This window comes from Bison bison, unplaced genomic scaffold (assembly GCF_000754665.1).
Source record: "Bison bison bison isolate TAMUID 2011002044 unplaced genomic scaffold, Bison_UMD1.0 scf7180017861046, whole genome shotgun sequence".
NCBI lineage: Eukaryota > Metazoa > Chordata > Mammalia > Artiodactyla > Bovidae > Bison > Bison bison.
In genome coordinates this window covers 1,564,090-1,591,779 of record NW_011491618.1, presented here as the reverse complement: position 1 = coordinate 1,591,779, position 27,690 = coordinate 1,564,090, and the positions used below count along the sequence as shown (strand labels likewise).

Sequence of the window (27,690 nt, the reverse complement as noted above, 5' to 3'; positions counted from 1 at the left end):
GGATAAGTGAGTTGCCTAAGTGACTTGGTGGGTCACAGGCAGAGCTAGGACTTAGAAGCCAGGGAGTTAGAATCTGGAACCTACTCTTAATGACTATATTCTCTTGTCTCCAGTAATAATCGAGAAGGAATAATGGAGGTATGAACACTAGGAGTAAATTCCAGAATCTGCGGAGGTTTACAGGCACATCCTTCGGCTATCCTTTGGGGCCTGCTGTACCTTGCTCACTTGTATGAGGCTCTTGCCAGAATGGGTGGGTAGGAAGAGCCAGCCGAGCTAGATGGGAAAACTGTGCCACTGAAGTGTGTTGAGGAGCTCAGAAAGCTGGGACCAAAGAAAAAAAGGAACAAGACTTAATTGAAAAATATGTAAAAACTATCTAGAATTACACAGGATTATATGCTTTTTTTTTTCATTTTTAAAATTATTTATTTTTGGCTGTGCTAGGTCTTTGTTGCAGAGCTCAGGCGTCTCACTGCAGTGGCTTCTCTTGTTGCAGAGCACAGGTTCTAGACCGCTCAGGCTTCAGTAGTTGTGGCACACAGGCTTAGTTACTTAGACATTCAAGTAAGCTCAGGCATTGAAGTCACATGTGGCAAAATTCAGTCATTAAATGGACATTAAAAAAAAAAAGGTGTTGGGGACTTCTCTGGTGCTCCAGTGGCTAAGACTCAGCACTCCCAATGCAGGGGGACTGGGTTTGATCCCTGGTCAGGGAACTAGATCCCACATGCTGCAACTAAGAGCCAGTACAACCAAAAAAAAAAAAAAAAGATATTTCTTAAATAAAATAATAAACATAAAGTTTTTAAAAAGGTGTTGAGAATTCCCTGGTGGTCCAGAGGTTAGGACTTGGTGCTTTCACTGCCAGGGTTAGGTTCAGTCCCTGGCTGGGGAACTAGGAGTCTATAAGCCACCACGTGGCATGGCCGAAAAAAAGAAAAAAACAAACGAAGTGTCACATATACTCAATTTCTTTTTTTTTTTTTTAATTTTTTTTAAAAAACGTAAAAATTTAAATTTTTACTATAGAGAAATCAGGAATCCTACGAAATCTAAGATTTTAGAAGATTCTAACTTGGATTCCAGAACCTTGGACTCATACTTGCATTCTGAGCTTGGTCACCTTAGTCACATTGCTTGCCTATCTACCAGAAAAGCTCTCCACTGAGCCAAAACTGCTTGGTTTGCAGTAAAATACCATGCAGGGTGTCTTACTTAAGCTTTAGATTGCAAGAATGGCAAGGGGCCAGACACCAGCACCATCATCCTCCATAATCACTCTTCATGAGCTCCATTTCATTAGCCTTCATTCAGCCTCCGCAAATCTGTAGGAAAAGAAAATACAGGGCTGGGAATTAGAATACCAGAAATGAGTTCTGGTCCGAGGTCTGCAACTAGGTATCGCTGTTTTTTTTTTTTTTTTTTTTTTTAATTTTTCCAAGCACAGTTTTCTTCAAGCCTCCTTCACAAAGTCACATGAGCTATTATAACTGAAATACTTAGAAAAGTTAAATCCATCTAACACATGTAAGGCTTTATTATCTTCTCTGACCGCCTCCTTTTGCCTGCATTGCATATAAAGCATCCTGCTGACCACAGTCTTGGCCCCAGAGAGACAAGAAAGGGTAACAGTTTTCAGGCTGAGCAGGAGTCTTTGCCTTCCAAAGTCAAATATAAATGATTGTGGGTTACCTGCTACTTCGGATAATATTATTAACACTTCTGCTCTTGCCACTGGTATAAGATCAAGCATTGACTATATTTAGCTCTCTTTTGTTTTGCTTCCCTGAGTCAGAAGGGAAATACTTCTTCTCACTCTATTCCTCTTCCCACTCTGAGAGTATCCCAAAGGCAAGATCATTTCCCTTTTTGGCTGGATCATTTCATGCAGCTCTCTGATAAGAACTTGTCCTTCCCTCAACACCCACATAACCCAAGCTGAATGGAAAATCTCTAGGAATGGTAAGCATGTCTTTGGGCTCTGCCTCAACACTCCGGTGTGATTACTCAACCACAGGGGTTAGACCCAAAGGACTGGAGCATTCAGTCAAGGCTAAAAATAGCTTAAGATGTCAAAATTACCTTCTAATAACTGATTTACTTGGGTAGATGTATGAGGTATTGGGACTTTAGTGGTAAAGAATTTGGAAGAGTTTAAGTCATATCCATATGCGTATACTTCTCGCCTCCCCCCCACTCCACCCCCGCCACTTAGCTATTAGATTGTCCAATTTACCCACCAGTTTTGGGTCCAAGTTTCTTGTCTGTGAAAAACGTGAGTAGTGCCCACCTTCTAGACTTGTTGAGAAGATGGCAGTAAGTAATTGAGTAATTGTGGAGGGCTGCTGCGGAGAATGAAAGGGACTCTGTGTGGGGAAGAGCTTCAGGCCAAGAAGGGCTAAGGCCTGACAGAGCAGTCAGATGTCATTGGTCAGGACCAATGCTCCGCACATCACAATCCACCGCCTTTCATGAGGCCTCGATCTACCAACGACCACGGGCCACCCAGAATCCTGAGCGAGTAAAGGCGGCCAGGAGCCAGCCAACTTGGCTTCTTGCAGAAGGGCACTCCAAGAAAATCCTATGCATTTGGGCTTCCAGTGGGTCGCAGCCGCAGGCCTCAAGGCCTCTTACTTACCTGAGAATGGTAACGGTCCTTAACGGCAGCCAATAACGGCTCAGAGCCGGCAGAGGTCAAATCTAGGATTTTGGAGCCCACGCCCAAAACCCTAAACTGCATCGAACTACAACTCCCAGCATGCGAAGCGACCGCCCGGGTGGCGGAGCGTGGGCCTCGACAACCCCGGGCCCTTCTTTCCTCCCGCGCGGCCGAGCTCCCAGAACTTCCGGATAGTGCTGGCTCCCCACCCACGACTGCCTCCTCTCTAGATTTCTGGGTATTGTAGTCCATCTTGTTCCGGTTTCCCGGGAATAACCTGCTCCTAGCTACGGCTACTTTCGCCACAAAAACTACAAAACCCAGAATATCGCGCAAGTTCCCCTTGTCCAATAGGAGCCCCCCATGTAGCGAGGCGCGGAGGCCGGCTCTCGCAACTCAAGATGGCGGACGAGAGTGATACAGCAGTGAAGCCGCCGGCACCTCCGCTGCCCCAGATGATGGAAGGGAATGGAAACGGCCATGAGCACTGCAGCGATTGCGAGAACGAGGAGGACAACAGCTACAACCGGGGGTAATGAGATCCTCGGAGTCCAATTCCCATCCAGTCCGCCACAACCTGGGTCTCTGGGGTGCGGGGAAGTCACCGGGAGCTTAGTGTAGCCCTACCCCCACATTCCTATTGGCTGAGATATTGGTATCCTGTCTGGCGATTGGTTGCTGTCTTTGTCATTTATCGGGGGTGGGTGCTCAGTTTGTTAAGGCCCAGAGACATTCAATACTTTTATTATATAAAAGTTCTGTGTAATGTTCCCGTCTTGTGGCTCATGCGCTTCCGGGGAAAAGAACATGTTGGACGATGGCCTTCGATGGCACAACACAGGTCAACCTAACAGTACAGTTCAAAAGGAATGTTACTTACAGTGGTGGTGTGTGAACAACGTGATTAGCAGTAAACGAATAATAAAACGTTTCACTGCAGTTCACCTTCAAGGAGGAAATTCATCAGGCTATACCAACCATAATTATGTTGTAAAAATATCACTACTAGAGAATCCCAAGATATAAACTCACCTTATAAACCCTATGTAATTACTGTATGATAATATTTTGATGTATATGGTGTCCGCTGCTCCAAATGATCCATAAGTTTCCCGAGCAATATACAATTAGGTCTTTCAGTATCTTTGCTCTATTAACTTTGCGAAGTAGCTTCGAACTTCAAGAAATTGAGTGATGGTGCTTCCTTGGACAGTTGGGAAGTGGTTTAATACTTCGTCTCCTGTACTTTAGGGTCTTGCTTCCGATTAACTATTCCTCGGGTAGAAGGAGCGCGTCAAACGTTTTGAGTGTTGAGCTTCCAAATTTAAGCCACACCCGATCATTTCTTTTTCCTCACATTGTTACAGTGGCTGGCGCAGAGGCTCACTCTCCTTATCTATATGTATGTTTCCTAACGGAAAGTCATGAGAGACTCTTGGATGTAAAACTTTGGCTGAGCCTTTGATGGTCTGATTTTCGTAGCCATCTTGTCCTTTTCTGAATCAATCGGTTGGTGGTAGCCCTGGAGGTAAAAGTGGAAGGTTGAGGTCTTTGGATAAACTTTAAAGAGAGATTCTGTTACCTTGAGGTGATAGGAGAACAAAGGATTATTTAAATGGCTTATAAGTGGCTTGTGATGAATGCTTAGGTTAAAAGATCTAGCTTTATGTTCTTCAGATAGCTTTAAAACCACAAGAAGATGTAGGGGAAAAGGAAGCTTGTCAGATTTGGTTTTTATAGGACTGTGTTCTTTTGCACACAGATCTAATGTAATAAAAACCTCTAGATTCCTGAAAAAGGAAGAACTGAAAAAGAGGAACTAGGAACAGGAAGGAGGGAAAGTGGCCCTTCTGAATAGAGACCCCAACCACATGTGAGCATTGTTAAATTCGAGATTCGTTTCAGAAGTGAAAGTACCACTTCATCTTTGCTGTGTGTGTAGTTGCTTTTAGTTTTCAATGCTAAACTGTTGCCCTGACCAGTGTCTGTAGCTTGTTAGTTGGTTTTGTTGCCTATAATCTATGAATCACTTTGCAGGACTGTTTGGCAAAAAGTTCTGTGTTTTATTTAGAGTACAACAAAGTAGTAACCTTAAAAAACTCTTTGGAAGTGCATGGTTATGGGCTAGGTGAACAAATTAAGTTGATTAGTATCCCAAATCTAGAGATCTGTGTGAGTGAGCTTGGAGGTCCAGGTGAGAAACAGAGGACCCAGCCTGAAGGGCAGAGTCTAGTTCTGGCACTTGGAATCTGAATAGACTTGACATTTTCTCCATTAATTGTCAGAGGAAATGATTTTGGGGAGAAGCTATGTAGTACAATGGGAAAAGCATAGACTTTGGAAGCATTCAAACCTGTGTTCAAAGCCTGGTTTTGACACTTAATAGTCCTGTGTCCTTGGGAAAGTTACTTAACCTCCAGTTGTTGAGACTACATGAGGTAACATCTGAAGCAGCCTTCCCCCTTCTATTTCTTCAGATCTGCCCTGTCTTCCCCCCAACCCCCTCCCCCTTACCCCATCACACTGTATTTTTTGTAGCTTTTATCATGACAGTAGTTAAGTAACATTTGTATCCAGTCCTTGTCTTACCTGACCATGAAGAGTTTCAGAACAGGAATCCTGTCTGAGATAGCTGGCAGTTAGTGCTGCCGTCTATGGGGTCGCACAGAGTCGGACACGACTGAAGCGACTTAGCAGCAGCAGCAGTGTGTATTCATGAGTATTTGCTGGATGAATGAATGACATGTTAAAAATTTGTAGCCTAGTGTTAGTGCAGCTTCCTTTCTCCTCACTGAGGAGAAAGATATCAGATTTTTCTCACATGTACACTTAATTTTCCCCAAGTAAGTCTCATAAGCCTTACTATGCTGCTGCTGCTAAGTCACTTCAGTCATGTCCGACTCTGGGCGACCCCATAGACGGCAGCCCACCAGGCTCCCCCGTCCCTGGGATTCTCCAGGCAAGAACACTGGAGTGGGTTGCCATTTCCTTCTCCAATGCATGAAAGCGAAAAGTGAAAGTGAAGTCGCTCAGTCGTGTCCGACTCTTAGGGACCCCATGGACTGCAGCCCACCAGGCTCCTCTGCCCATGGGATTTTCCAGGCAAGAGTACTGCAGTGGGGTGCCATTGCCTTCTCCTATAGTTACTGTGGAATACCCACAGAAATCAAGGATCCAACAGTTTTGTCAGGGAAGTTTTCCACGGTTTTTTGGCTTCTTGAAATGTTGCTTGTCTTTACTTAATATTATTTTAAATGTGTTCAAAGTGGTCGAAGAATCAAAATATCTCCTTTTGATGCTAACAGTTCTAACAGACAATATGCAATAAAAGTTAAAGTGAAAGTGAAGTTGCTCAGTCGTGTCCGACTCTTCGAGACCCCATGGACTGCAGCTTACCAGGCTCCTCAGTCCATGGGATTTTCCAGGCAAGAGTACTGGAGTGGGGTGCCATCGCCTGCTCCACTGCAATAAAAGTTAATGATAGTTCAAAACAAACCCTTGTTCCTTGGGCCTTTCTTTCAGGATGGGCTCAAGATGGGCTCAGTGCTTTACACTGATGAAATGAGCTGCGTTCATGCACTGGAACAATAGGAAGTGCATTGGTGCTGGTTCTTACGTCCCTTTATGTATTTTAGTTCTTGATTTTTCTAGTCCTGAGCTTTTTTCTTCCAGAATTAAACATTTGGTGGGTATAAGTTTCATGTATACATAAAAGCACACACATGTTCACAAGCATACATCTATAGTATAGATGTGTGCATGTGAGTGTGTGTGTATCTCTACAGTTTTTCTGTTTTTTAAAAAATCCACTCAACTGAGGAAAGAAAGGAGGGTAGCATTCCCCCCAGCCCAGCCTCCCCAGTTACCTGGCATAAGTTACCTTGAGCAGTTAATTGAGTGGAGAGTCAGGCTAAAATAATCTTTATACTACATCCCTCTGCGGGTCATGATTCATCTATAGGATTTAATTTGCTTGCTTGTTTTTAGTGAGAGATTTATCGCTGAAGAATAAACCTTATCAGCTGGCAGTAGATGTTCATAGTGAGATAACGTTTTTTGGATGCTTTGGAATGGGAGAGAATTTTTACACTGTTTTGCTGTTAACATTCTGTTGGAATTTATTTTGCAATGTTGTTAATACCACTGAGATGCTGAGAAGTCATTGGTCAAGACTTTGATCAGGGATGTCTGTTTCCCATTCTGTTCTCTTACTCCATGGGGACAGGTTAAAATAGGTTCTTAAAAGTTTTTCTTCCTGATGATGCGATATTATTCCTTATGAAGAAACTTAAGAGAGAAGAAAGGTCTTTTTGAATGGAATTCCATAAAGCTATCCTTACTTGCTTCTGTTTTATTCTTCAGCTTTTCCAATAGTGGCTCTTTCCACATTTATTTGATGGCTTATAGCTGTATCTGGTCCTTAGAAGAAAGAAATCTTTTTAGTTCCTTTTTCTTAATTTCTCCCTTCAGCTTTTGGTTCTTCAAAACTAGATCAAAGCAGAAATGAAAAGAGAAGCCTCATCACTGATATCAAATAAGTGTTCTAATTTTATTTCCCAATTAAGTGGCAATTAAAAAGAAACTAATCAAGAGCTGCTTCAAAGAGAAAAGACTGGAAAGCAGAAGAAATGAAAAGTAAATGAGAGCCTATTTCTGGGAGGCTGCTGCTCCTGGCAAAGCAGTTTTGCTGATTTTTCACATTGTTTAACTAATGTGCTCACTCTAAAATGTCCCAGCTTTACTAAGTCTGCCCTTAACCCTTTCCCTGCAGAGTCCATAAATTTGGGGACCACAGTTTCAGTAACTTTAGGAGGGTGCTGCTTCAGCTCTTCCTCTCTAACCTTTTGTCTGAAATCTCTGCCCTACAAGCCTCTCTTCCAGCTCCCCAAGGACAAGGCACTCTTGTGACAGTTGCATGTAAGGCCCATAAAGTATGGTGTTTTCTGTTAAAAGCACCAAAGCAAAAACAAAACTAATATTCTTTAACAGGGTCAGTACTTGCTGCAGATTTTTTTTCCTCTGCTGCTATCTGAGAGAGATAGCTAAGGAGGCTTCACTATTGTTAAGTGGTCAATAAATGTTGTCTATTGCTAATGTGACTGTGTGCGGAACCCTGTGCTAAAGCCCTTTACGTGGATTATCTCGTGTAGACTTAACTAATAAAGACTGATTTAGCTTTTGTAATGAGGCTTGGGATTTGCCAATCCACCTCTCCCTATGACACCCAGGAGGATCCATTCTGAACTTGCTGGATTTCTTTTCCTTACTTGCATTGACTCCTTCCTCCGACTCTGCAGCAGTGTGCTTTCTGTCTTTGAATGTGTTCAGTAACCCATGGACTTTCCCAAACTAGGGAACCAGTGGGTGATGGAGGTGGCTGGCTCCTTTAAATTGTCCTTGATAGACTGGTATCTTTTTCAGAGTTCATTCCAATGTGTGAAATTGCTGCCAGCATTGAGTCCCTACTCAGAAAATTACTGAAAATGGTCTCTGAACTGCATCTGATTTGACCTTGGAGTTGCCAGGTTACAGTCTAGCTCACCAAACCAACCCAGAGTATATAGAATTTACATTTCCATCTCATTCCCATTTCGAACTACTTAATGTATCAGGGCTCTTGTGACCCCTGAAAAAAGCAGCTTTCCTTCATGGCAGGATTGGCTGGTTCACCCCCAAAACTCTGGCTAACCCAGGGAGGGCAGAGAGTGGCAGTAAAAACAATCTTTGGTAATCCTTTCCCATCCTGCTGATCTTTTCACAGGCCTCCTGGGCATCTTGATGGCAGTAGTAAAAAGTTTTTATTTTTACGATCTCTTAGGACTCAAAGGCAGTTTTTTGTGAGTGACTGACGGTGGGAGCTTGCAAAGTTCGGGGGATGGCATTAAGTGATTCTGCAGCCTCAGTAGTTCAGGGATCGGCAGCTGTGCTGAGCCGCACCACGTGGTCTCACCTGTGCCCCTTGTGAACACCACCGCGCTCACCTGGGTTTGGGTCTTCTGGATATGCGACCAATAGGCTCTCTGGTGAATCACACCTCAGGAGTAAATTGATTTGCAGCAGGGGAGTTTCCTGGGAGTCCAGTGGTTAGGACTCAGCGGTTTCACAGCTGTGGCCCTGAGTATAATCCCTGGTAGGGGAACTAAGGTCCTGCAAGCTGCTGTGTGGCCAAAAAATAGAAAGAAAAAAAAATTGACTTGCAGAAGAATTTCCTGATGTCTACAAGTGGCATCAAAAGGATGTTTGGAGGCTAGTTATTTATTTAGTAAGTTTCTACGGAGATTTTGAATTTGAGCCTAAAAAATTAACTTCCAGCTTAATTCTACTTCTAGGAGGTGGAAAACAGGTAACCGAAAGTTGTGAGTTTCCTTTTCTGAACTCTTTTTTTTTTCTTTTGATCTATAATCAAACCTAAACCCATGGTCTGTGTTTCAGACATTGGAACCATTGGAAATGGTTAAAATGGAGCTTTTTTGTTTTAACTTGTAGGAATAGAACAGGTCCTAAGGAGGGAGGAGACAATAAGAGAGTTGAAAATTGGATGAGAAATTTGATCATTTAAAATCTCAAACAGTGGCTCAAAAGAGCCCCGCATCGATACCACTCTCTTAGAACATTGGCGCAGCTGTCCTCTGGAAATATTGCTGAAGATGTTTTGTTGCCCCTCTTTTGGGCTGTAGCTTCTCAGGGTTTTATTTTGGTCTATTACGCCTGGAAAGCATCAGTCAAGCACGTATTTGGTGAACTCTCAGTTGTGTGCTCAGCATAACTAGGGATGCTGTGAGAAACAGCTGTGTAAGATGGGGTCCCTAGACTCAGGGAAATTTTTTTTATCTCATTAGGAAGCCAGGCAGCAACCCATTATTATATGTAAAGTATTAAATTGTACGGGAGATCATAACCATAAAAGAGACAGGCCTCAAGGAGCACGCGAGCTGGAGTATCCAGGGGAGGCTTCCTGGGTAAAACGTGGCTCACTCTCCTTGCCTTTAGTATCTGCTCATCTGTCACACAGAAATTTGTTTTAGGGCTTTTGAAGGTTCTCAGAGAAATTCTCACAGGGAATGAGACTTTAGTGTTTGGGAGTGGAGTGAGCCAGGTCCTTAGATTGGTGACTTGTCCCTGGGTTCCAGTCAGTTCGTTGATGCCTCACGTCCCTGGGCCTTGGTTTCCTCTTCTGTAAACAACAGGTTAAGCCAGATGGCCCTGAGAGCTCCTTCCAGCCCCGGTGGTTTAGCTTCCATGATAACAGCTTTCTGTCCCACAGCCCCGCGCCTTTGAGTGGACTTTGGCATCAGCAGGATTAAGAGGAGGCCCAAGTCGTGGACCCACCCTGCTCCTGTTTAGAGCTTCGTTGCTGTTCTTGTCAGCTTGCCCTTCCCTCCCACCACGCTCACACTCTGATGCTGTGTTCTGCTTCTAGAAATAAGTACTGAGGTTCCTTTTCCATCTCCTCCCCCAGCCCTGACTTTCTTCCAGAGCATCCATAGGATTTCTTACTTGTTTGAACTTAGAATATTTTGACCTTCCTTTAAAAATGACATTTCATGATCGCTTTTCTTCCTTGTTCCTGGTTTTGTCATTCTGTTCATTCATCCCATACTTGCTAGGTTGGTCGTTAATGAGTTGGTCAGCTTTACTTTAGAATGTACATTCCAAAATTTTTATGTGAATTCTTGTCTCCTTTTCCATTGCAGGCAAACAGCCCCTTCTCCAAAAAAAAAAAAGAGCTGGCAAGTTTCACTAATTCTCTGCTTATTATTTTGGAACCAAATGAACCAAAGGTAGACTTTGATTTGCCATATTCCAAGGCGCTGGCCCATCCCTTTGAAGTATGTTAGGGTGACTGACAGGTTTAGTAAGATCTCTGAGAGATTTTTTGTTTTCATTTGCAGAGTCCCAGCATGCCCAGGGATACCCACCCAGTGGGGATGGACTCAGGTCCCTTTAAAAATGAAGCCAAATTCTTTTGAGGAGGACCAGCCTTGCTTCCATGGGGTCCTTTGGTTTCGTTCTTCCTAAATCCGAATTGAGCCCATCCTTCTGTGAAATGGTGTTGGCTTCCTAAGAAGCTACCCTTAATATTTCCTAAGACCTACTCTCAAGGCCTCTGAGCTTGGTTTGGTTTCTTACGGATAATTAAAGTTATTATAATCACCTAGAAAGCTAACCCTCCTGGGCTCCTTGGAAGTCTCTTCTCTGAGTCATTTGTCTTCCTGTTTGACTTGTTAACTGAGAGACCGTGATGAGCTCATGATGTTCTTATGAAGGTGGCTCAGTACCTGGTCGCTCAGTGACTGACTTTTCTTTGAAACTTCCCTTTGTTCTTCAAGCGTCTCCTCTCCGTGTTCTTCATGTACAGGTTGAGACAGGATTGTTGCTCAGTAACTACATGTGCAGATTCAAGCCAATACAAGGAAAATGAAATGAGCTCTCCAGTCTGAGTTTAGGTCTTGGAGTTTGCCAGACACTTGTATTAGTAACGCATAAAACAGAACGAGAGTTCAGCCCAAGGTCCTTCCCCAGAAATGGGGTCTGTGAAGAGATGGCTGCTTCCACTGAACCGCAAGAACAAAGGCAGGAAGGGAACTTTTTAGGGATTTCGCCCACATGAAAAGATGTCTACAGTTGGAGGAAGTAATTTCTTCTATTTTCCTTATGTGAAATTGTGTTTAGTAAGTGTCCAGCTGGTTAATATGCAGCAGTTCTTCACTTTAACCTTTTTGATGCTTTTTTCCCATAAAAAACAATTCTTACTGTAATTCACTTACAGGGACCAGAGAATTCCTCCCATAAGCTGAAATGAGTAGGGACTTATAAACTGTATCAGCAATGGAACCCTGCTTTGTCTCCTGCCATCAACCAGCTTTTAAACCTTATAATCCTGAGACTGAAGTGAGAATGTCTCTGGAATCAGCAAACCACAGTAGAGTTGTCATAGACTGCAAACAGGCCTGTGCAAGATATCAAAGTTGAGATAATAAGAGAAAAACTTTTATCTTCAGTTTATAAATGGCTTCAAAGTTCCTGTTCTTTGCCATGGCCTTGGGGGTTCTGCTGAGCTTCTAGTTTTAGGGAGTTTGCCTTATTCCGCCCTCAGTATTATCGGTTTTCCTTCTGTGTTGTGCCTTCTGGGTCCCACTGATATGATACCTAGGAAGTGCATTTGCATCTGCACTTCATGACCTTATGCTGGGAGTAAAGTAACCTCCAGCCTTGACGTGATCTCTCTGATTTCAGTCTTTCTGCACCAGGGGCCTGATGAGAGGCCTGGCCCCATGGGTGCAGGCACACTTACTCCAGAGCAGGGGTGGTGAGGGTGGATGAGCTAGATGGGGACTGAATGTGAGGGGCCAAGGGGAAAGCTGGGTCGGATACCTTCTAGAGTTAGAAGCCGCCGTCACCGTAGACTTTCAAGCATGGGAGGGACACGTGGAAAGCCATTTTCACATTGGCGTGTCCCACTGCCATGCAGAGTTTAGGATAAGGCAGAGCAGTTGTGAGTCAAGGAGATCCAGGAAAGGCTGGGGATTCCTTTAGTCCAAGTGTAAGGTCATGAAGTGTGGATGGGAGTGCTTCCAGCCAGGACTGCTGCTGCTACTGCTAAGTTGCTTCACTCATGTCTCACTCTGTGCGACCCCATAGATGGCAGCCCGCCAGGCTCCGCCATCCTTGGGATTCTCCAGGCAAGAACACTGGAGTGGGTTGCCATTTCTTTCTCCAATGCATGAAAGTGAAAAGTGAAAGTGAAGTCGCTCAGTCGTGTCCGACTCTTTGCGACCCCATGGACTGCAGCCCACCAGGCTCCTCCACCCATGGGATTTTCCAGGCAAGAGTACTGGAGTGGGGTGCCATTGCCTTGCCCCCCAGCCAGGACAAGGAAGACATTCTGCAACAGGAAATGGCAGCACATTGCCTGCTCCCTACCTCACGTACTAGGAGATGAGAGTTAATATTCATAACAACTTGCAGGCACTTTAAGACCATGAAGCCTTTCTGAATTATAAAATAAAGCTTAAATAGTACTTACCACAATGGTATGTAAAATGTATTTTATACTATTTTAATTCTTTGAAAATTGGTTACTAGCCTATACAGCAAAAACAATACCCTGCACTTAGCTGATCTGCAGATTAGGGTTTACGGTACCCTTTGATTGGACTCCTAATTTTGACTTTCTTGAAAAAAAAAAATTCTTTTTTTTGGCTGTGCTGGGTCTTCGTTGCTGTTCGGACTTTTCTCTAGCAAGCGGGGGCTTGCTCTATAGACATGGTGTGCCGGCTTCTCATTGCAGTGACTTCTCTTGTTGCAGAGCACGGGCTCTAGAGTACCGGGACTTCAGTGTTTGCAGCAGGTGGGCTCAATAGTTGTGGCTCCTGGGCTTCAGAGCACAGGCTCAGTAGTTGTGGTGCACGGGCTTTGTTGCTCCAAGGCATGTGGGATCTTCCTGGACCAGGGATTGAATCTGTCTCTCTTGCATTGGCAGGTGGGTTCATTACCACTGAGCCACCAGAGAAGGCCTTTTTTTTTACCTTATTTAATGGAACATTTCCAGAGAGAATGGCAGCGTGAGAGTCCGGCATTACTCCCAGACTGACAATGCCAAAATCACTGAAAACATGGCAGGAACTTAACTTTGATGGTGATTAGGAAAAGCAGGCTTCAAAGTGAACCTTAAAATTCATCAGTAAAATGAAGGAAACCCAGAATCAAAACTAATATCCGAAACTCAACAAGAATTGGGAGAAAGCATTTGGGAGCGAATAAATGAAAAAAATGTTAGCAAAACACAGTGTAATATGTGATTTGTGTCTCAGTAGAAGTGTGGAGAGAGGATACAGAGAACAATTTTTTAAAAGCCTGTAGAAAACGATTAAATATGGCTAAGAAGTTGTTTTTGCTTCCTTCATTGAGTGAGTCATGCAGAAGGAAAGCAGCAGGAGGAAATCCCCGTTGCTGTGGTTCACACGCACACATGTTGCCTGTGAATCTCTTCTGAGCAGGGCTGGCTGGGTATTCATTGTTGATGTTTTCCCAAGATTCCTAGCGCTGGGTTTTGCCGGCTGACAGTTGTCCTCTATCCTACAGGCCTGATTTAGGCATTTCTCATGATCGCTTGACTATTTTAGACACAGATCACAGCAACATTAAGCTACCCTTTTCCTTGCTCCTTCCTCCCTTCCAGAGCCGCCTTGTATCTTAGGTTCAGCTGGGGCAGCTCAGAGAACCCAGTGCAGTGGGATGGGGGAAGTGGAAGTGAGGAAGAGTTTCCAAAAGATCACTTTGGGCTGTCATCCCTTTAAATTTTGGACTCTAAGGAAGAGTTGGTAACATGAATGCCCTGTTACTAATTACATTTACCTCTGATGCGAGCATCCTGGCAATCTAAAGGAAAGGAACCATTGGAATTCCCCGGTGGTCCAGGAGTCAGGACTACACTGTCTCGCTGCTGAGGGCCCAGGTTCCATTCTTGGTCATGGAGCTAGGATCCTTCAAGCCAATTGGCGCAGCCAAAAAACTAAAGAAAATAAACCACATAAAATAGAAGCAAGAACAGAAGAGGTCCTTTCAAACAAATAGGCTGTTCCTTGCACATGGCTCCCTCCCTGGGCACTCTCCCTCCTTGCTGGGAGTGGAGTGGAGAGGAGAGCTGTGTCCGTTGGCATTCTCCAAATGCCCCTTCTGGGGCCTGGATTCTCTGGTCTGCTTCTGAAGCCCACAGGCTTGATTAAGAAAGGTCTGGTTCCACAGAAAGCTCTTTGTCAGTGCAGCTCAAAACAGATGATTTTTTAAAAAGCCTGCATCAGTATTTACTTTGTCTTACAGTGGTTTGAGTCCAGCCAATGACACTGGAGCCAAAAAGAAGAAAAAGAAACAAAAAAAGAAGAAAGAGAAAGGCAGCGAGACAGATTCAGCCCAGGATCAGCCTGTGAAGGTAACAAGGAGGCTCTGTTTTCTTGGGCCTGAGAGTTGCTCTTTCAGAAGAGAGTGCGTTGGGATAAATGCATGGGAACAATGTAATAGATTGCCAGTCTCCACTGGTATTACTTCAAGATGGAGGGGTAGGCTCCCCCTGCTGCCCTAGACCTAGGTGATGAAGCTGCTGTCCTACCCTGAGAGGCACAGCAGATGCGACTTTGACCCCCGAGCATAGCGCCCCCTCAGAATTTACAGGTGCACAGCTGCAGGTGGTGCTGTGCTAGGTGCTGGAGAGTAATTCCCTTATGACAGCCCCCTGCGGCCTAGAGTAGTGGTTCCTGGCCTTTTCAGTCCCCACCACTATGAAAATGAAGGTCTGTTCCTTTTAAGGCAGACCTTTATGTTTCTCAAGCATTCTCTTGATGCCATAGTCACAGTACTGAGAACTAAGACCCCCACAGAGCCCATTTCTGAGTTCCATAGGTGAGAACCACTGGCCTAAAGCTTATGTCTAAGGCTGACATGCGGACACGAAACACAGAAGTGTGGGTAAAGATTGTTTTGTTTTGTAAATAAAATAACATTAAGAAAAGAAAACCTTTTAGGTTTTCCCTGGTGGTCCAATGGTTAAGACTCTGAGCTCCTAATGCAGGAGGTTTGATCCCTGGTCAGGAACTAAGATCCCATATGCCACACACAGTCTGGTCTTAAGACCTTAAATAAAGAAATAAAGACTAACGTTTCTTAAAAAGAAAAGAAAACCTTTTATTTCAGATAAGTGCTATCCTCTTCAAAGCAGGCCCTGGAGGAAGCTCAAAACAGATCCATAATTCCTTTTAGTATTAACTTCAGTTTACAAGCCTCACAAAAAATCTAGTCTCATCAGTATACCCACCTTTGCTTTATGCCTCAAAAGTTATACTCCACCTCAAATCTTCTACCTTATTGAAATACAGCTTCAAGCAGTTTTTTAATATTTTCAATACCAAACCCACTATGAAAAAAAAGAAGTCACCATTGTTGACTACAATGTTGGCTAGCTAGGTTCTTGCCAGGCACATCGTTTAAATTAACGAGGTGCCTTCAACTTCTCTACAAGGTAGGTGGTTGTCTTCCCATTTTAAAAATGTGAGGAAGTGGTTTACCCAGGTCTTTCAGTCAGGAATCCAAGCCCAAGCCCTACTTCCGTTTCAGGGATTCTTGTTTGTTTCTTTCTCTGGGAGTGGGTGTTTGGATGGTGGGGGTTTGAACTCAAACCTTTATCAAACTGGTTCACTTCAAAATGAGAAAATCGCAGCAAAACACCATTTGCATAGCCCTTCTGTTTTTCTCTTTATGAGAATGATGCCATACGTTATAAGGAGTGTAGGGAAAAACCTGGCAACAGGAACAAAATGAAAATCACTTAAGAGTTCTGCCTCCCAGGAATGAGCAATATAAATATATGGGTTTGTAGTCTCCCTTGCCTTTACAATTTAAATGAAAAAAGGAAGTAGTAAAGTATTAGAGGAACCTAAAGGTATTTGTAGAATCTGAAACTGGACATAAGATCCAGAAGCCATAAAAGAAAAAGTGACAACTATCAAACTTCTCTGAAAAAGTCAAAAGATAACAAAGTGGGCAATTATTTGCACTATACATAAGTCAGTCAGTTTAATGAAATAAGCAGGCCATTCACAAAGAAAAAGGTTTTTATATGAAAAGATGGTTCAACTTACAATGAAAATTAAAGCAACTATTTTCCCCCCCTAGATTGGCAGAGTTTAAGATTTGGTAAATCTAATGATGAGAGTCTTGAGAAACATACTCTCATATACTGTTCATTGTTTTCTTAATTGATACTCTCTTCTTAAAGAGTAAATTGATAATATATGTAATCTCAAATGTGCATCCCCTTTGATCCAGCAATCTTCCTTTCTTAAACTTTATCCTGCAGAAGGACCTATTCAGTGAGCAAAAAATAGATGCAGAAGAAAGTTCATTATAGCACTGTCTGTAAAACTGAAGACCAGGATCACCAAATGCCCAGTGGGAGAAGGTTGGCCAGATAAATTGTGGTCTGTGCTCATAGGGGAATCAGTTGTTGAATGGGCAGGTCCACGTGACCCCCTGGAATGGCCTGTAAGATTCAGTATTTAAAGAAGAACAGTCAGTAAAATAATACTCTGCCATTCAATTTGAGTTTTTGAAAATCGTGTGTGTGTTTGGAACTTGTATGCAGAAAAGTCTGAGATTATATTTTCCTTTTCCCACCCCACCTCCCAAATTTAAGACTGCTGATGACAAGGGTTATATTTGAGGGACAGGACTGTTGGGTTTTTACCTTCTGTGTGTATTTACATTGCCGCATGTTTGAAATTTTACACTAAGCCAGGTTTTGCCGTCAAACATCATAAGACTAAGAAGAGGAGAAACCCTGTAGGAAGCACCCACCCACCACACGGCTCATCATCAATCACTCTTTCCAGTTGTCCTACAGCAGTTAACCTCTGAGAAGCCACACCCCTTCTTTGAGTTGTACTCCCTTAACTCCTGAACGTGAATGAATCAAAAATGCTTATTAACATAATGAGCCTTTTCTCTCCCCAACTTTGTCTTGTTCAGATGAACTCTTTGCCAGCAGAGAGGATCCAGGAAATACAGAAGGCTATTGAACTTTTTTCAGTGGGTCAGGGACCTGCGAAAACCATGGAAGAGGCTAGCAAACGAAGCTACCAGTTCTGGGACACGCAGCCTGTCCCCAAATTGGGTATGTATGTGCCTTCTTCCCGAGGAGAGGGCACGGGAGCGCCTAAGCCACGCTAAGGGTTCCACTCGGGATTTGTGGGGAAGGACAAGAGAGTCCTATTGTTCCTTGGTGGCCATTTTTAGAGGGTAGTCTTTACAGTGCGGTTCAGAAAAGACTGATGTTCAGGGACTTTATCATTTCACAGTAGCCCATATGGAGGATAAACAATGGTCCTTTTAGTCCATCATCATCCAGTATAAATCTGCAAAGAAAGACTGCCTTGGCACATGATGAGTGGGGATGTGCGCCCATGTATGTATTGCTTCACACAGATTTTATAGAGACTGTCTTGTATATCTGGGCAGGTGTTTAATCCGGAATGGGCCAGTCCCCCACCTCCTCCCTTGCCTTTCAGACAGTGTGTGCTGTGCTGACTGAATGCAAAATGACTTGACATTTTGATTAACGGTTATGGCTTAACACCTGGACTACTATATACAGGTTTGGTTGGCACCTCTTCAAAAAGCTATGATGAACTCTCAGAAGGGTGGGACGGGCAGAAAATAAGTGCATTCCAGAAGGGACTGGTTGTAGCAGGTTAGAGATGCCTGCTGACACCCAGCCACAGCTCGCCTCCATGGTGACTGCAGATGGCATTATTGCCAGGAAGTTTCTGTAGTGGTTGCATCATGATTCTGGACCCATCGGTAGCCCAATTTCTATTTTCTGTGTGACTGGAAAAGTAGGTATGTTAAAAAAAAAAAAGTATGTGTGAACCACAAACGTAGGTAACCTTCAGGCTGTCCGTGTTAAGACACGGTGAGAGCTGACTGTGTGTGGTGGGGAGGAGGGCCAAGGGCACAGCGGAAGGCTGGTAAGGGGAGGGGGCATCTGTGCCCAAGTAGAGTCGTCTACTCCAGAGCGTGCCCCTCCAAACAGCAGGGTGGGCGGGCATTGCTGAACAGCTGGTAGACACGCAGACGCTCAAGCCCCAGGCCTGCAGAATCAGAACCTGCAGGGGCTTTGCGTCCACTTTGAAAGTTTGAGAAGCTCTGCTCTGAAGCACATGGTTTGCAGGCAGCTTAGTCACAGTCCAGAAACAGGCTGAGATGTGTCCCTATGGGGTGGAGAGCAAAGCAGTGCCCAGGTCGTTATGGGTGGTGAACGGGCAGCAGGCACTGTTCTATTGAAGTCTATTGACTAGAACCCTGCCCTGACCCATCCACCAGGTCTGTCGGGCTGCCCAGGCCATCCAGGTTCCAGGCCACTGGCTAAGCCCTCCAGCAAGGCTTTGGATCACATGGACATGAATCTGAGCAAACTCTGGGAGATAGTGAAGGACAGGGATGTCTGGCATGCTACAGTCCATGGGGTCACAGAGTCAGACGCAACTGAGCGACCGAACAATAAATGCTGTTAGTCGGGCATTACTAGTAACGGGTCCCAGTGACCACTCCCCTAGGAAGAATCAAGAGCTACATGCTCCACCTCTAAGTGGATTACACAGAGAGACATTCAGAGGAAGCTGACATGCATCTTTACTGGGTTTTGTGGTTTTTTTAATATTTATTATTTATCTGTTTGTTTATTTGACTGGTCTGGGTCTTAGTTGTGGCATGTGGGATCTTTAGTTCCGGTGTTTGAACTCTCCTGAGTTGCCTCATGTGGGATCTTAATTCCCCAACCAAGGATCAAACCTGGGACCCCTGCACTGGGAGCGTGGAGTCTTAGCCACTGGACTAACAGGGAAGCCTCCACCTTTGCTGTGTTCAGATGGAGTTTTGGTTTGATTTGATTTTTCATTAAGAATTTGCAAACGGGTGACTTCGTTCTTCACAGACATGGCACCTGGTCAGGAGGCAGGTTAGCATAATGGAGTTCTCTTCTCTCTTGCTTCAGCTCATTTGCTCTTTGCTGTTTGCCAAAGTTTCTCCACCTGTAAATTAGAGGGCGCTCCAGTTTTATTCTCAGAAAGCTTATGAAAAAGCCACAGTACTCCTCACCGGGACCTGCATGATCTCAGAAAGGGGAAATGAGGCTCAGTTTTTTTTTTTTTTTTTTTACTATTTATTTATTTATTTGGCTGCATTGGGTCTTAGCTGAGGCATGCATGATCTCTGACCTTCGTGGTGGGATATGGGATCCAGCTCCCCAACCAGGGACTGAACGCCGGCCCCCTACACGGGGAGTGTGAGTCCTAGCCACTGGACCGCCAGGGAAGTCCTGGCTCAGTTTTGTTTCCTCACCCCGTGCCTGTGGCAGCGTGGAGTGTGGGACTTTTTGGAAGAGGGATCACTGCGAGTGTCTGGCCAGTCTGCCTTTCAGGTCAGTCAAGTCCAAATAAAGGATTCCTCCTCTGTGTCTGAGTTAGCCGATAGAAAGTACTGCATCACAGGCATCGGGTGGTCCACGTGGCTGAGGTGTCACCCTAGTTCTGCTTCTGAGTGTCCTTTGGGTGGTGTCATTTATAGCTTCTTGCTTTCATTTTTTCCACTTAAATGAGGGCTAGTAATTTTGAATCTCAAGCATATCAAATGTCCTGTGTTTGCCGCACTGCCCGACTTGTGGGGAGAGTTAGAATTAGATTGTATTCCACTCAAGAGACCTAGGGGCTTCCCTCATGGCTCAGACGGTAATGATTCTGGCTGTAATGCAGGATACCCAGGTGTGATCCCTGGGTTGGAAAGATCCCCTGGAGAAGGGAATGGCTACGCACTCCTGTCTTCTTGCCTGGAGAACTGCATGGACAGAGAAGCTTGGCAGGCCCATGGGGTCTCAGAGGACTCAGGCACGACTGAGCAACTAACACTTTCAAGAGACCCAGAATTCTTTAAAGTCATCCTCCTAATTTCAAGTAGACAATCATCCTAAGTTCACCATTGAAAGGCTTCTAAACAGCCAGTGTTTTCAGCTGTATAATAGTTCTCTTGTGTGCCCAAATCAGCTTCTCATCCCCTTTTTCAGACTGTGTCATTCTTCTTTTTAAAAGTCACTCCTTTTCCCACACTAATGGAAGGATGAGGAATCCTTTTTCTTTGCCTGGCCTTAGTGGGTTGGAATCTGGCCACAGTTAGATTAGTTTAGAAAGTAACTCTACCAAAGAAAGGGAGAACGCCGACTTGGGCTTGGTTGCCCTGGGCCCTGAAAGAGAGGTTTTCTCACTCTGTCCTTCCCTTGTCCTGCTTGCTTGGCTTAAGGTCTCCCAGATCTCGCATTCTTTTCTCCCAAGTCCTTCACAGTTGCCCTGCGGTGCTTACTTTTGGATCTTGAGTATTAGAAGGCAGAGAGAGAGTTTAGGGGTAGAGTGTGCAGAAAGGAACCATTGAAAGCCCAGGTTTGTCTTTCAAAGTTCCCAGTGTCCTCCACAGCCGGTTCATGGAAGCCCGGAGACAACTGGTTGCATTTCTGCCCCCTGAGAAGCAGCCCCCACCTCCTTGGCCAGAGGTGCTCATGAGCCAGTAGAAGGTGGCGGGCAGGACCCCTGGGCTGCTCTCAACATTGCCGGCACCCCAAACTGCGAGTCTGTTCTGAGTGGCTGCTTCTTTCTCAGTGTTTCCTCTCACTCTGCTTTGTCAGCTTTGTCTTGCAAATGGTAAATAGCCTTGAGATAACCTATGAGATGAAGAAGGCAATGACACCCCACTCCAGTACTCTTGCCTGGAAAATCCTCTGGACGGAGGAGCCTGGTAGGCTGCAGTCCATGGGGTCGCTGAGGGTCGGACACGACTGAACGACTTCACTTTCACTTTTCACTTTCATGCATTGGAGAAGGAAATGGCAACCCACTCCAGTGTTCTTGCCTGGAGAATCCCAGGGACGGGGGAGCCTGGTGGGCTGCCGTCTATGGGGTCGCACAGAGTTCGACATGACTGAAGTGACTTAGCAGCAGTAGCAACCTATGAGAACAAGTTTGTCAACACACAGATCAAGACTTACCAGTTGAATATTTTGTATACAAATTCACTCAGTTGACAAGCACTTATTGAGTGCTCTTTGTACAATTCAGACCTCAGGATGTCACTGCTCCCTACCATCCCCCTTAAAGACCCATTCAGGATGTCCCACCGCCCTTAGGATAAAGTCCAGCCTCTCGCAGCTTGCAGGGTCCTCCACGATTGGCCCCCGCTCTTCTCTTCAGCCTTGTCTCCTAGTTTCTTCCCCTCCTTTCATCTCCAGGTCTTGACTCTGTTCTTCTGCAGTGTACCCCCCTTCCCTGCCCCACCCAGTCTACCCCTGCCTAATTCCTAATTATCCTTGAAATCACATCTTTTTTTTCTTTTTATGCAGGATCTTAGTTCCCTGACCAGGGATCGAACCTGTGCCCACTGCAGTGGAAGCACGGAATCTTAACCACTGGACCGCCAGGAACATCCCTGAGGTCACATCTTTAGATGTTTCTTCTAAGAGGTCTTTTCTCCATCTCCTCCTCATCCCCCCATACTTCATTATTGCGGACTTTCATTATGCTGAGTGGCAAGTGCCTGCTTGCTTTGTCTCTTTGGGCCCCATGATGACAAGGACCTGCATCCATGTCATTCACCAGCTCCTGCCCCAGAGCTGGCGCTGTCTAGGATTCTGAGAACAGATGGTGAAGGTGCAAATGGCAGTGCCTGGTGTGGGCAGGACCTGGTAGCCAGCCTGAATGAAATGATTTGGCCTTGAGACTATTGTCATCTGGTGAGGAGGATCACTTGTATCTTGTCTGTGAGATCATCTTGGGGAAAAATGATAAAGGGTTCTGAAGTTTAAATAAAAGGGGGTATAAACTCAAAACAAGATAGGGAAAATAGATTAGCACCTACTCAAGACTAGAGTAGGGATCCGTGGTGTTTCCCAGGGGTCTGGCCCTTGGCTTATAAGGCTCAAAAAATTATACATGGCAAGGAAATGAAAGTGGATTGACTTCTAGTCAATTAATTCACAAGGACTACTTTATAAATTAATCAAAAGGCCAGTTTCTAAACTAGGGGAGAAAAATATAGCCTTTCTCCCAAGGAAACCTTCACTTGAGAGCAGCTTATAAATAGGAGTCAACCGGATTCTTCCTTTCTGTGACCCCAGTGTTGCCTGTTTGCAGTCTTTGACCCTTAGCACATTGGTTATGACTTGTTTCTTGACTGTTTCCCCAGAAGATGGTATGTCTTGTGAGGCCAGGGACATTTTCCCAGCCCTGTCCTGGTGCATGATGTCCAGCCGGTGTTCAGTAAATGTGCTGGGCGAGAGTTAGATGGTCAGTCCTCATGGTGTTTTCCTTGGCTCATGGCCAGATGCAACCATTTCCACTACACCTGCCCCACTGACCCATCCCTGGTAGGGTCCACAGTTGCCTGTTACACATTAGAACACTGTGTTTGGGTCAGGAGTCTGACCATCAGTAACAGCTTGAGCTGAATGACAGGAATGTGCAGAGCCCTGTGCTGGGAGCCATGGACTCAGTGGGTCCTCTGTAAAGGCTCCTTATTTATTTTTTAAAAATTTTTGTTGTCTTCTCTTTGTTTTTGTTTGTAATTGGAGAATAATTGCTTTACAGTGTTGTGTTGGTTTCTGCCACGCAACAGCTCGAACCAGCCGTTAGCACTGTCTCTATCTCCTCCCTCTTGAGCCTCCCTCCCCCACCCCTGTCTGCCCCTCTAGGCCATCACGGAGCTCCGAGCAGGGCTCCCTGTGCTGTGCAGCAGCCTCCCACTAGCTCACTGGCTGCTTTACGCATGGTGGTGTATGTATGTCAGTGTTGCTCTCTCTCTTCAAAGACTCCATTTTTTTTTTTTTCCAAAATTTTATGTATTTATTGCTGTGCTGAGTCTTCGTTGCTGCACAAGGTCTTTCTTTAGTTGCAGTGAGCCAGGGCTCCTTCCTAGGTGTGGTGCGCAGGCTTCTCATCGCAGCGGCTCCTCTTGTTGCAGAGCGCGGGCTCAGTAGTTGTGCCGCACAGGCTTAGTTGCTCCACAGCATGTGGAATCTTCCCGGACCAGCGATGGGACACATGTTCCCTGCATTGGTGGGTGAACTCTTAACCACTGGACCACCAGGGAAGTCCCGAAGGCTCCGTGTTTAAAGTGTACTAAACATTCCCTCTTCTGAGTTGTGAGCATGAACGAATAAGCTCTGAACTGTAGAAACTACCAGGGCCAAATAATTCCAGGGGCCGAAATGATGTGGCTGATGCGTCCGAGTTCTGTCAGATAGGTTTAGTTTGGCTGGGGCTAGGAATCAGGGCTCTCTTCTCGGCATCCCCTGTACCCCTTGTGTATTGCACAGGGGAGGGGTGTCTATCCTGCGGGGATGTTGTGTCAGGGGGCGACTTCCCAGCAGTGTGGTGTAGACTCAGTGATTCAGCCCAGAGGCACTCACAGGGCTCTGTAAACACCGTGGGCCCGAGTTGGCAGCTGCAGTTAACTGGCCCCTGTCGGTGAAAGCCCAGGCTGGCAGGACCCAGAGAGAGCCCGGCGCCTGGACGCCATTGTCCACCTCAGGAATGGGCCTGGTAGATTGTCACTGCTGTTGACACAAAAGCTGCCTTGTTGCAACTCTTTATAAATCCATCCAGGTCTATGGGCCTGGGCCAGAGCCATGACAACACTCTATACCAGCTGGGAGGCAGGAAGCCAAGTTAGCCAAGATACATGTTTGTCATTTAGTAACTGAAGGGGGATTTAAAAGAAGGTCCAAGACACCAGCCACCTTGGCTCCCAGGATTGTTCTGAAGTTTGGCCACAAATTGGCCCTCAGTTAGGGGCCAAGGGTAGCCGGAGAGACGGTCTGCCATTGCCAAGGAGAGAGTGTTCTTTGGATGGAGGGCTCCTGGGGACAGGAGGAATTTGCTGAGGTCAGTTTTTGAGCTGAGCCCCTTCCCTCCCCAAGAAAGCCAACGATGAAACTCATGGCTGTGCTCTGCTTGCAGGAGAAGTTGTGAACACACATGGTCCTGTGGAGCCTGACAAAGACAACATCCGCCAGGAGCCCTACACGCTGCCCCAGGGCTTCACCTGGGACGCTTTGGACCTGGGGGACCGTGGTGTGGTGAGTAGGCCTGGGCTGACCACCAGCGTGGACAGGGCACCGCGTTCACCGAGAACGCAGCCAAGGTGGCTTCTCCTCGGGCCTTCCTCGAGGACTCTTCTAAGAAGAGCCGAGCCAAGCAGGGCTAGCAGATCCCTCCCATCTGTTGCCTCTGGGATCTGCCCACGACTCCGCCTGAATAGCACACAGCATCTCTGGCACGTTGAGAGTTAACCCCTGCAGCTCGCTCCCCAAGGTGGATACCTCTTCTTCATGCTTTCATTTTCCCTGTTCGTCCGTTCATTCAGTCCCTTGTCTTTGCGATGGAGTGGTCTGTTACTTGGATGACATTCTTGGCCTGCCACACTTCTGTGCTTAAGTCTGCCCCTCTACCCCTGGTGACTCAGTTTCCCTCTTAAGCACTAGATTGCTTGTTCCAGGAGTCCCTGCCCTGCCCGGATGAAAAGGATTTGTGAGATTAAATAGAGTTTTTGGTAGTTTGCCTTGTTCCCAACAGCTTGGAGCCCCAGGGTATTGGCCTTGGTTTCCATGCCCCCCCCCCCACCGCCCCCGCCTCTGGCAGAATACTTCTAAGGCGGCTCCTCTTCTCTCTGCAGCTGAAAGAACTCTACACTCTCCTGAATGAGAACTATGTGGAAGATGATGATAACATGTTCCGGTTTGATTATTCCCCAGAATTTCTTTTGTGGTGAGTTGTAAGGACTTCCCTACGGTTCTGAGGCCACAGAGCAGAAAAGCAAGGCGCCAGATTGCTCATCCCTCCTAAGTGCCAGCCTTTTAATGGCAAATCAGTGTGTGGTTTTTGAGATTGCTTCCAGTGGAGCTCAGAATTGAAACTTTATGTAAGGCACAATGACTGGGTGAGAAATTCCTTTATGGAATTGGTACCCAGAAGAAAAAATCGTCTGTTGTATAATGACTTTAGGTGAGAAGGGAAGGAGGGATGAGACCTGCTAAGATTTAAAAGAATAGAGGGTCATTTTCAGTCTTATTTCCTGAGCATGTTTGGTTGTATAGAAATGGCCTTGCCTGGCTGAGCACTCCTTCCCCTTTCCGGCCTCATTTAATATCCAAGGAGGTAGGGCATGAGGCTGGCACAGAGGGGACCTGTCTGAAGGGGGAGGGCAAGGAAGACCGCCAGAGTGGAAGGCGGGGAGGAGATGGAGCCCAGAGCTCCAGAGGCTCCACAGCCGGCTCCTGACCACGGGACCCGCTGGATTTGGAGCCAAGGAGGCTGGGGCTCCAGCTCAGGCTGTCAGAGTCAGTGAGCACAAAGAAACTGGATCAGTATGAAATCTTCAGTGTGACAGCCCTGGGTTGGGTAAATAGGCCAAGTGGACTGAGCAGCAAGAAAGGGCTGTGACTTGGTCCCATTGGTGTCCAGGAGGATTTGGCCTGAAAGTGGATTTCAGAGAATTGAGCTGTTCTCTCCCCAGGGAGATGGTAGCATGAGGTTAGAGCCAGACTCAGTGGTGGGCCCAGACAGTCTGCCCAGCCCGCTGGCAGGCAGCCCCATGCCCACAGCTCCTGTCTCTCTTCCAGGGCTCTCCGGCCGCCTGGCTGGCTCCCCCAGTGGCACTGTGGGGTTCGAGTGGTCTCGAGTCGGAAACTAGTTGGGTTCATCAGCGCCATCCCGGCAAACATCCATATCTACGACACGTAAGCACCAGCGCCACCCCCGACCCGTGTCCCCACCGTGGAAAGTGGGGGGAAAACATATACATAGCTTCCATAGAAGCAGGAGGGAAATTCCCCTGAAGGGAGGGAACTTGGGTTCCTAGGAATAGAAATTCATAATAGGAACTGCCCATCTTGCTCTGAATTGTTGCTGGAGCTCTTGTCTGTGACCTGGGCTGGAAGGGGTCCGCCCTGAGGGCTGACCCACTCCCTGACCAGCTTGTTGGCACTTATGCCAGTCACGCATCGCCATGCTCGAGCCACTCAGAAGTGGGCTGGTGTGACTCATACCCACGGTCGTGGGGCCTTCCAGCTCTGCTCTCCGTTTCTTTGGAAATGTCAGAACCATTTATCTACCACAGCCTTCTGCGCTTGGGGGAGTCAGAACCCCTGAAATCGTAGGATAGTCCTTGACTTCTGTGGGGTTCCTGATGGCTGAAGATGGGGCTCGCTCAGCTTGCTCTGGGGGCTTCACCAGGAAGATGCCGGTGGTGCCTTAAATAAAGGAGTTTGCTTGAGTCCCTCTTTGGAAGTAGAGTCTGTGTTGAGGAGAGACCAGGTTCCTTGCCTAGTGCAGCAGAGCAGGGCGATGGGAGGGTGTTCCTAGCTGCTGAGCACAGGTGGGGCCAGAACATGAGCCTGTGCTGGGGGCCCCGCTCCCTACACGGGCCTCCCATGCTTTAAGGGATGGCCTCGCCTGGTAAAAGCCTCGACCCTGGGTTTTCTCTTGACTCTGCAGAGAGAAGAAGATGGTAGAGATCAACTTCCTGTGTGTCCACAAGAAGCTGCGCTCCAAGAGAGTGGCTCCAGTGCTGATCCGTGAGATAACCCGGCGGGTTCACCTGGAGGGCATCTTCCAAGCTGTTTACACTGCCGGGGTGGTGTTACCAAAGCCTGTCGGCACCTGCAGGTAAAAACCTCTTCTTGGAGAGGTTCTCGAAATGGTGGTGTGCCCACTCTAGTTGGGGAGCTTGTGTCACCATGAGTCACAGCTCTGCCCCTCAGCTCAGTGCATGGCCGAGAGCATCCGCTGTTCTGGTGTCTGAAAAGGTGGGGGGTGGTGCCCACAGGAGCCGAGTAGGGCACACGGGGAGTGAAAGGGAGTCAGTAGGAACGACAGCCTGCACAGCGTATGCCCTGTCCAAAGGGGTCAGGCTTTCTTAGCTCCCTCTGATTCCTGCCATGTGGAAATGGCAGGGGGTCAGTCTGCTGGGGGTTTGTTTTAAAGGCTGAGCCCAAATCTGGTTCTTTATGGTAAATGTCCTATAGTTTTAAATGAGTGGCTCTGTTTTGTTCTGAATATTATGTGGGCCAAAGAGAGCATGTCTCATCTCTGTGAACCAAGCAAAACCTCTGTCTTTGAAAGTTCTTTGGAACAATTGAGTACTCTCTGCCTTAAGAGCTTCTAAAGTGAAAACATCAGTTAGGTGCCAAAGAGGAGGGAGGCCGGACGTTTGGAGAACCTCGGGTCTTTTCCACTGATTTGATTCCCCGAGTGAGGACTCCTGTCCCAAGACAACTGCTGGTACGGAGGAGGGGCTTGTGAACTTGAGGAAGAAATTATGGGAAGAACTGTGGCCGCTCTGCACTCACTGTGGGGTACGCTCTGCACTCACTGTGGGGTACGGAGCTCCTGGGTGGCCTGCTCAAGTGGGGCCTGATGGCTCTCTCATGCCACCTGCTGGCC

At 46.4% G+C, this 27,690-nt stretch overlaps 1 protein-coding gene and 1 long non-coding RNA gene across 2 annotated transcripts in view; one reads left to right on the top strand and one right to left on the bottom strand.

The window, feature by feature from the left end:
- Positions 1-963: 963 nt before the first annotated feature.
- Positions 964-2,847, bottom strand: LOC104982968. The gene is made up of 2 exons (XR_824579.1): positions 2,642-2,847; positions 964-1,328 (listed from the first exon to the last, which is right to left on the bottom strand). It is a non-coding gene; the product is annotated as an uncharacterized LOC104982968 (long non-coding RNA).
- NMT1 (N-myristoyltransferase 1) overlaps positions 2,838-27,690 on the top strand; it is a 33,968-nt gene continuing 9,115 nt past the window's right edge. The window contains exons 1-7 of the mRNA XM_010832418.1: positions 2,838-3,194; positions 14,486-14,594; positions 17,183-17,327; positions 24,208-24,326; positions 24,923-25,014; positions 25,869-25,985; positions 26,743-26,913. Coding sequence (XP_010830720.1) covers positions 3,064-3,194; positions 14,486-14,594; positions 17,183-17,327; positions 24,208-24,326; positions 24,923-25,014; positions 25,869-25,985; positions 26,743-26,913 — 884 coding nt within the window. The 5' untranslated portion in view covers positions 2,838-3,063. The remainder of the gene's footprint in view (positions 3,195-14,485; positions 14,595-17,182; positions 17,328-24,207; positions 24,327-24,922; positions 25,015-25,868; positions 25,986-26,742; positions 26,914-27,690) is intronic.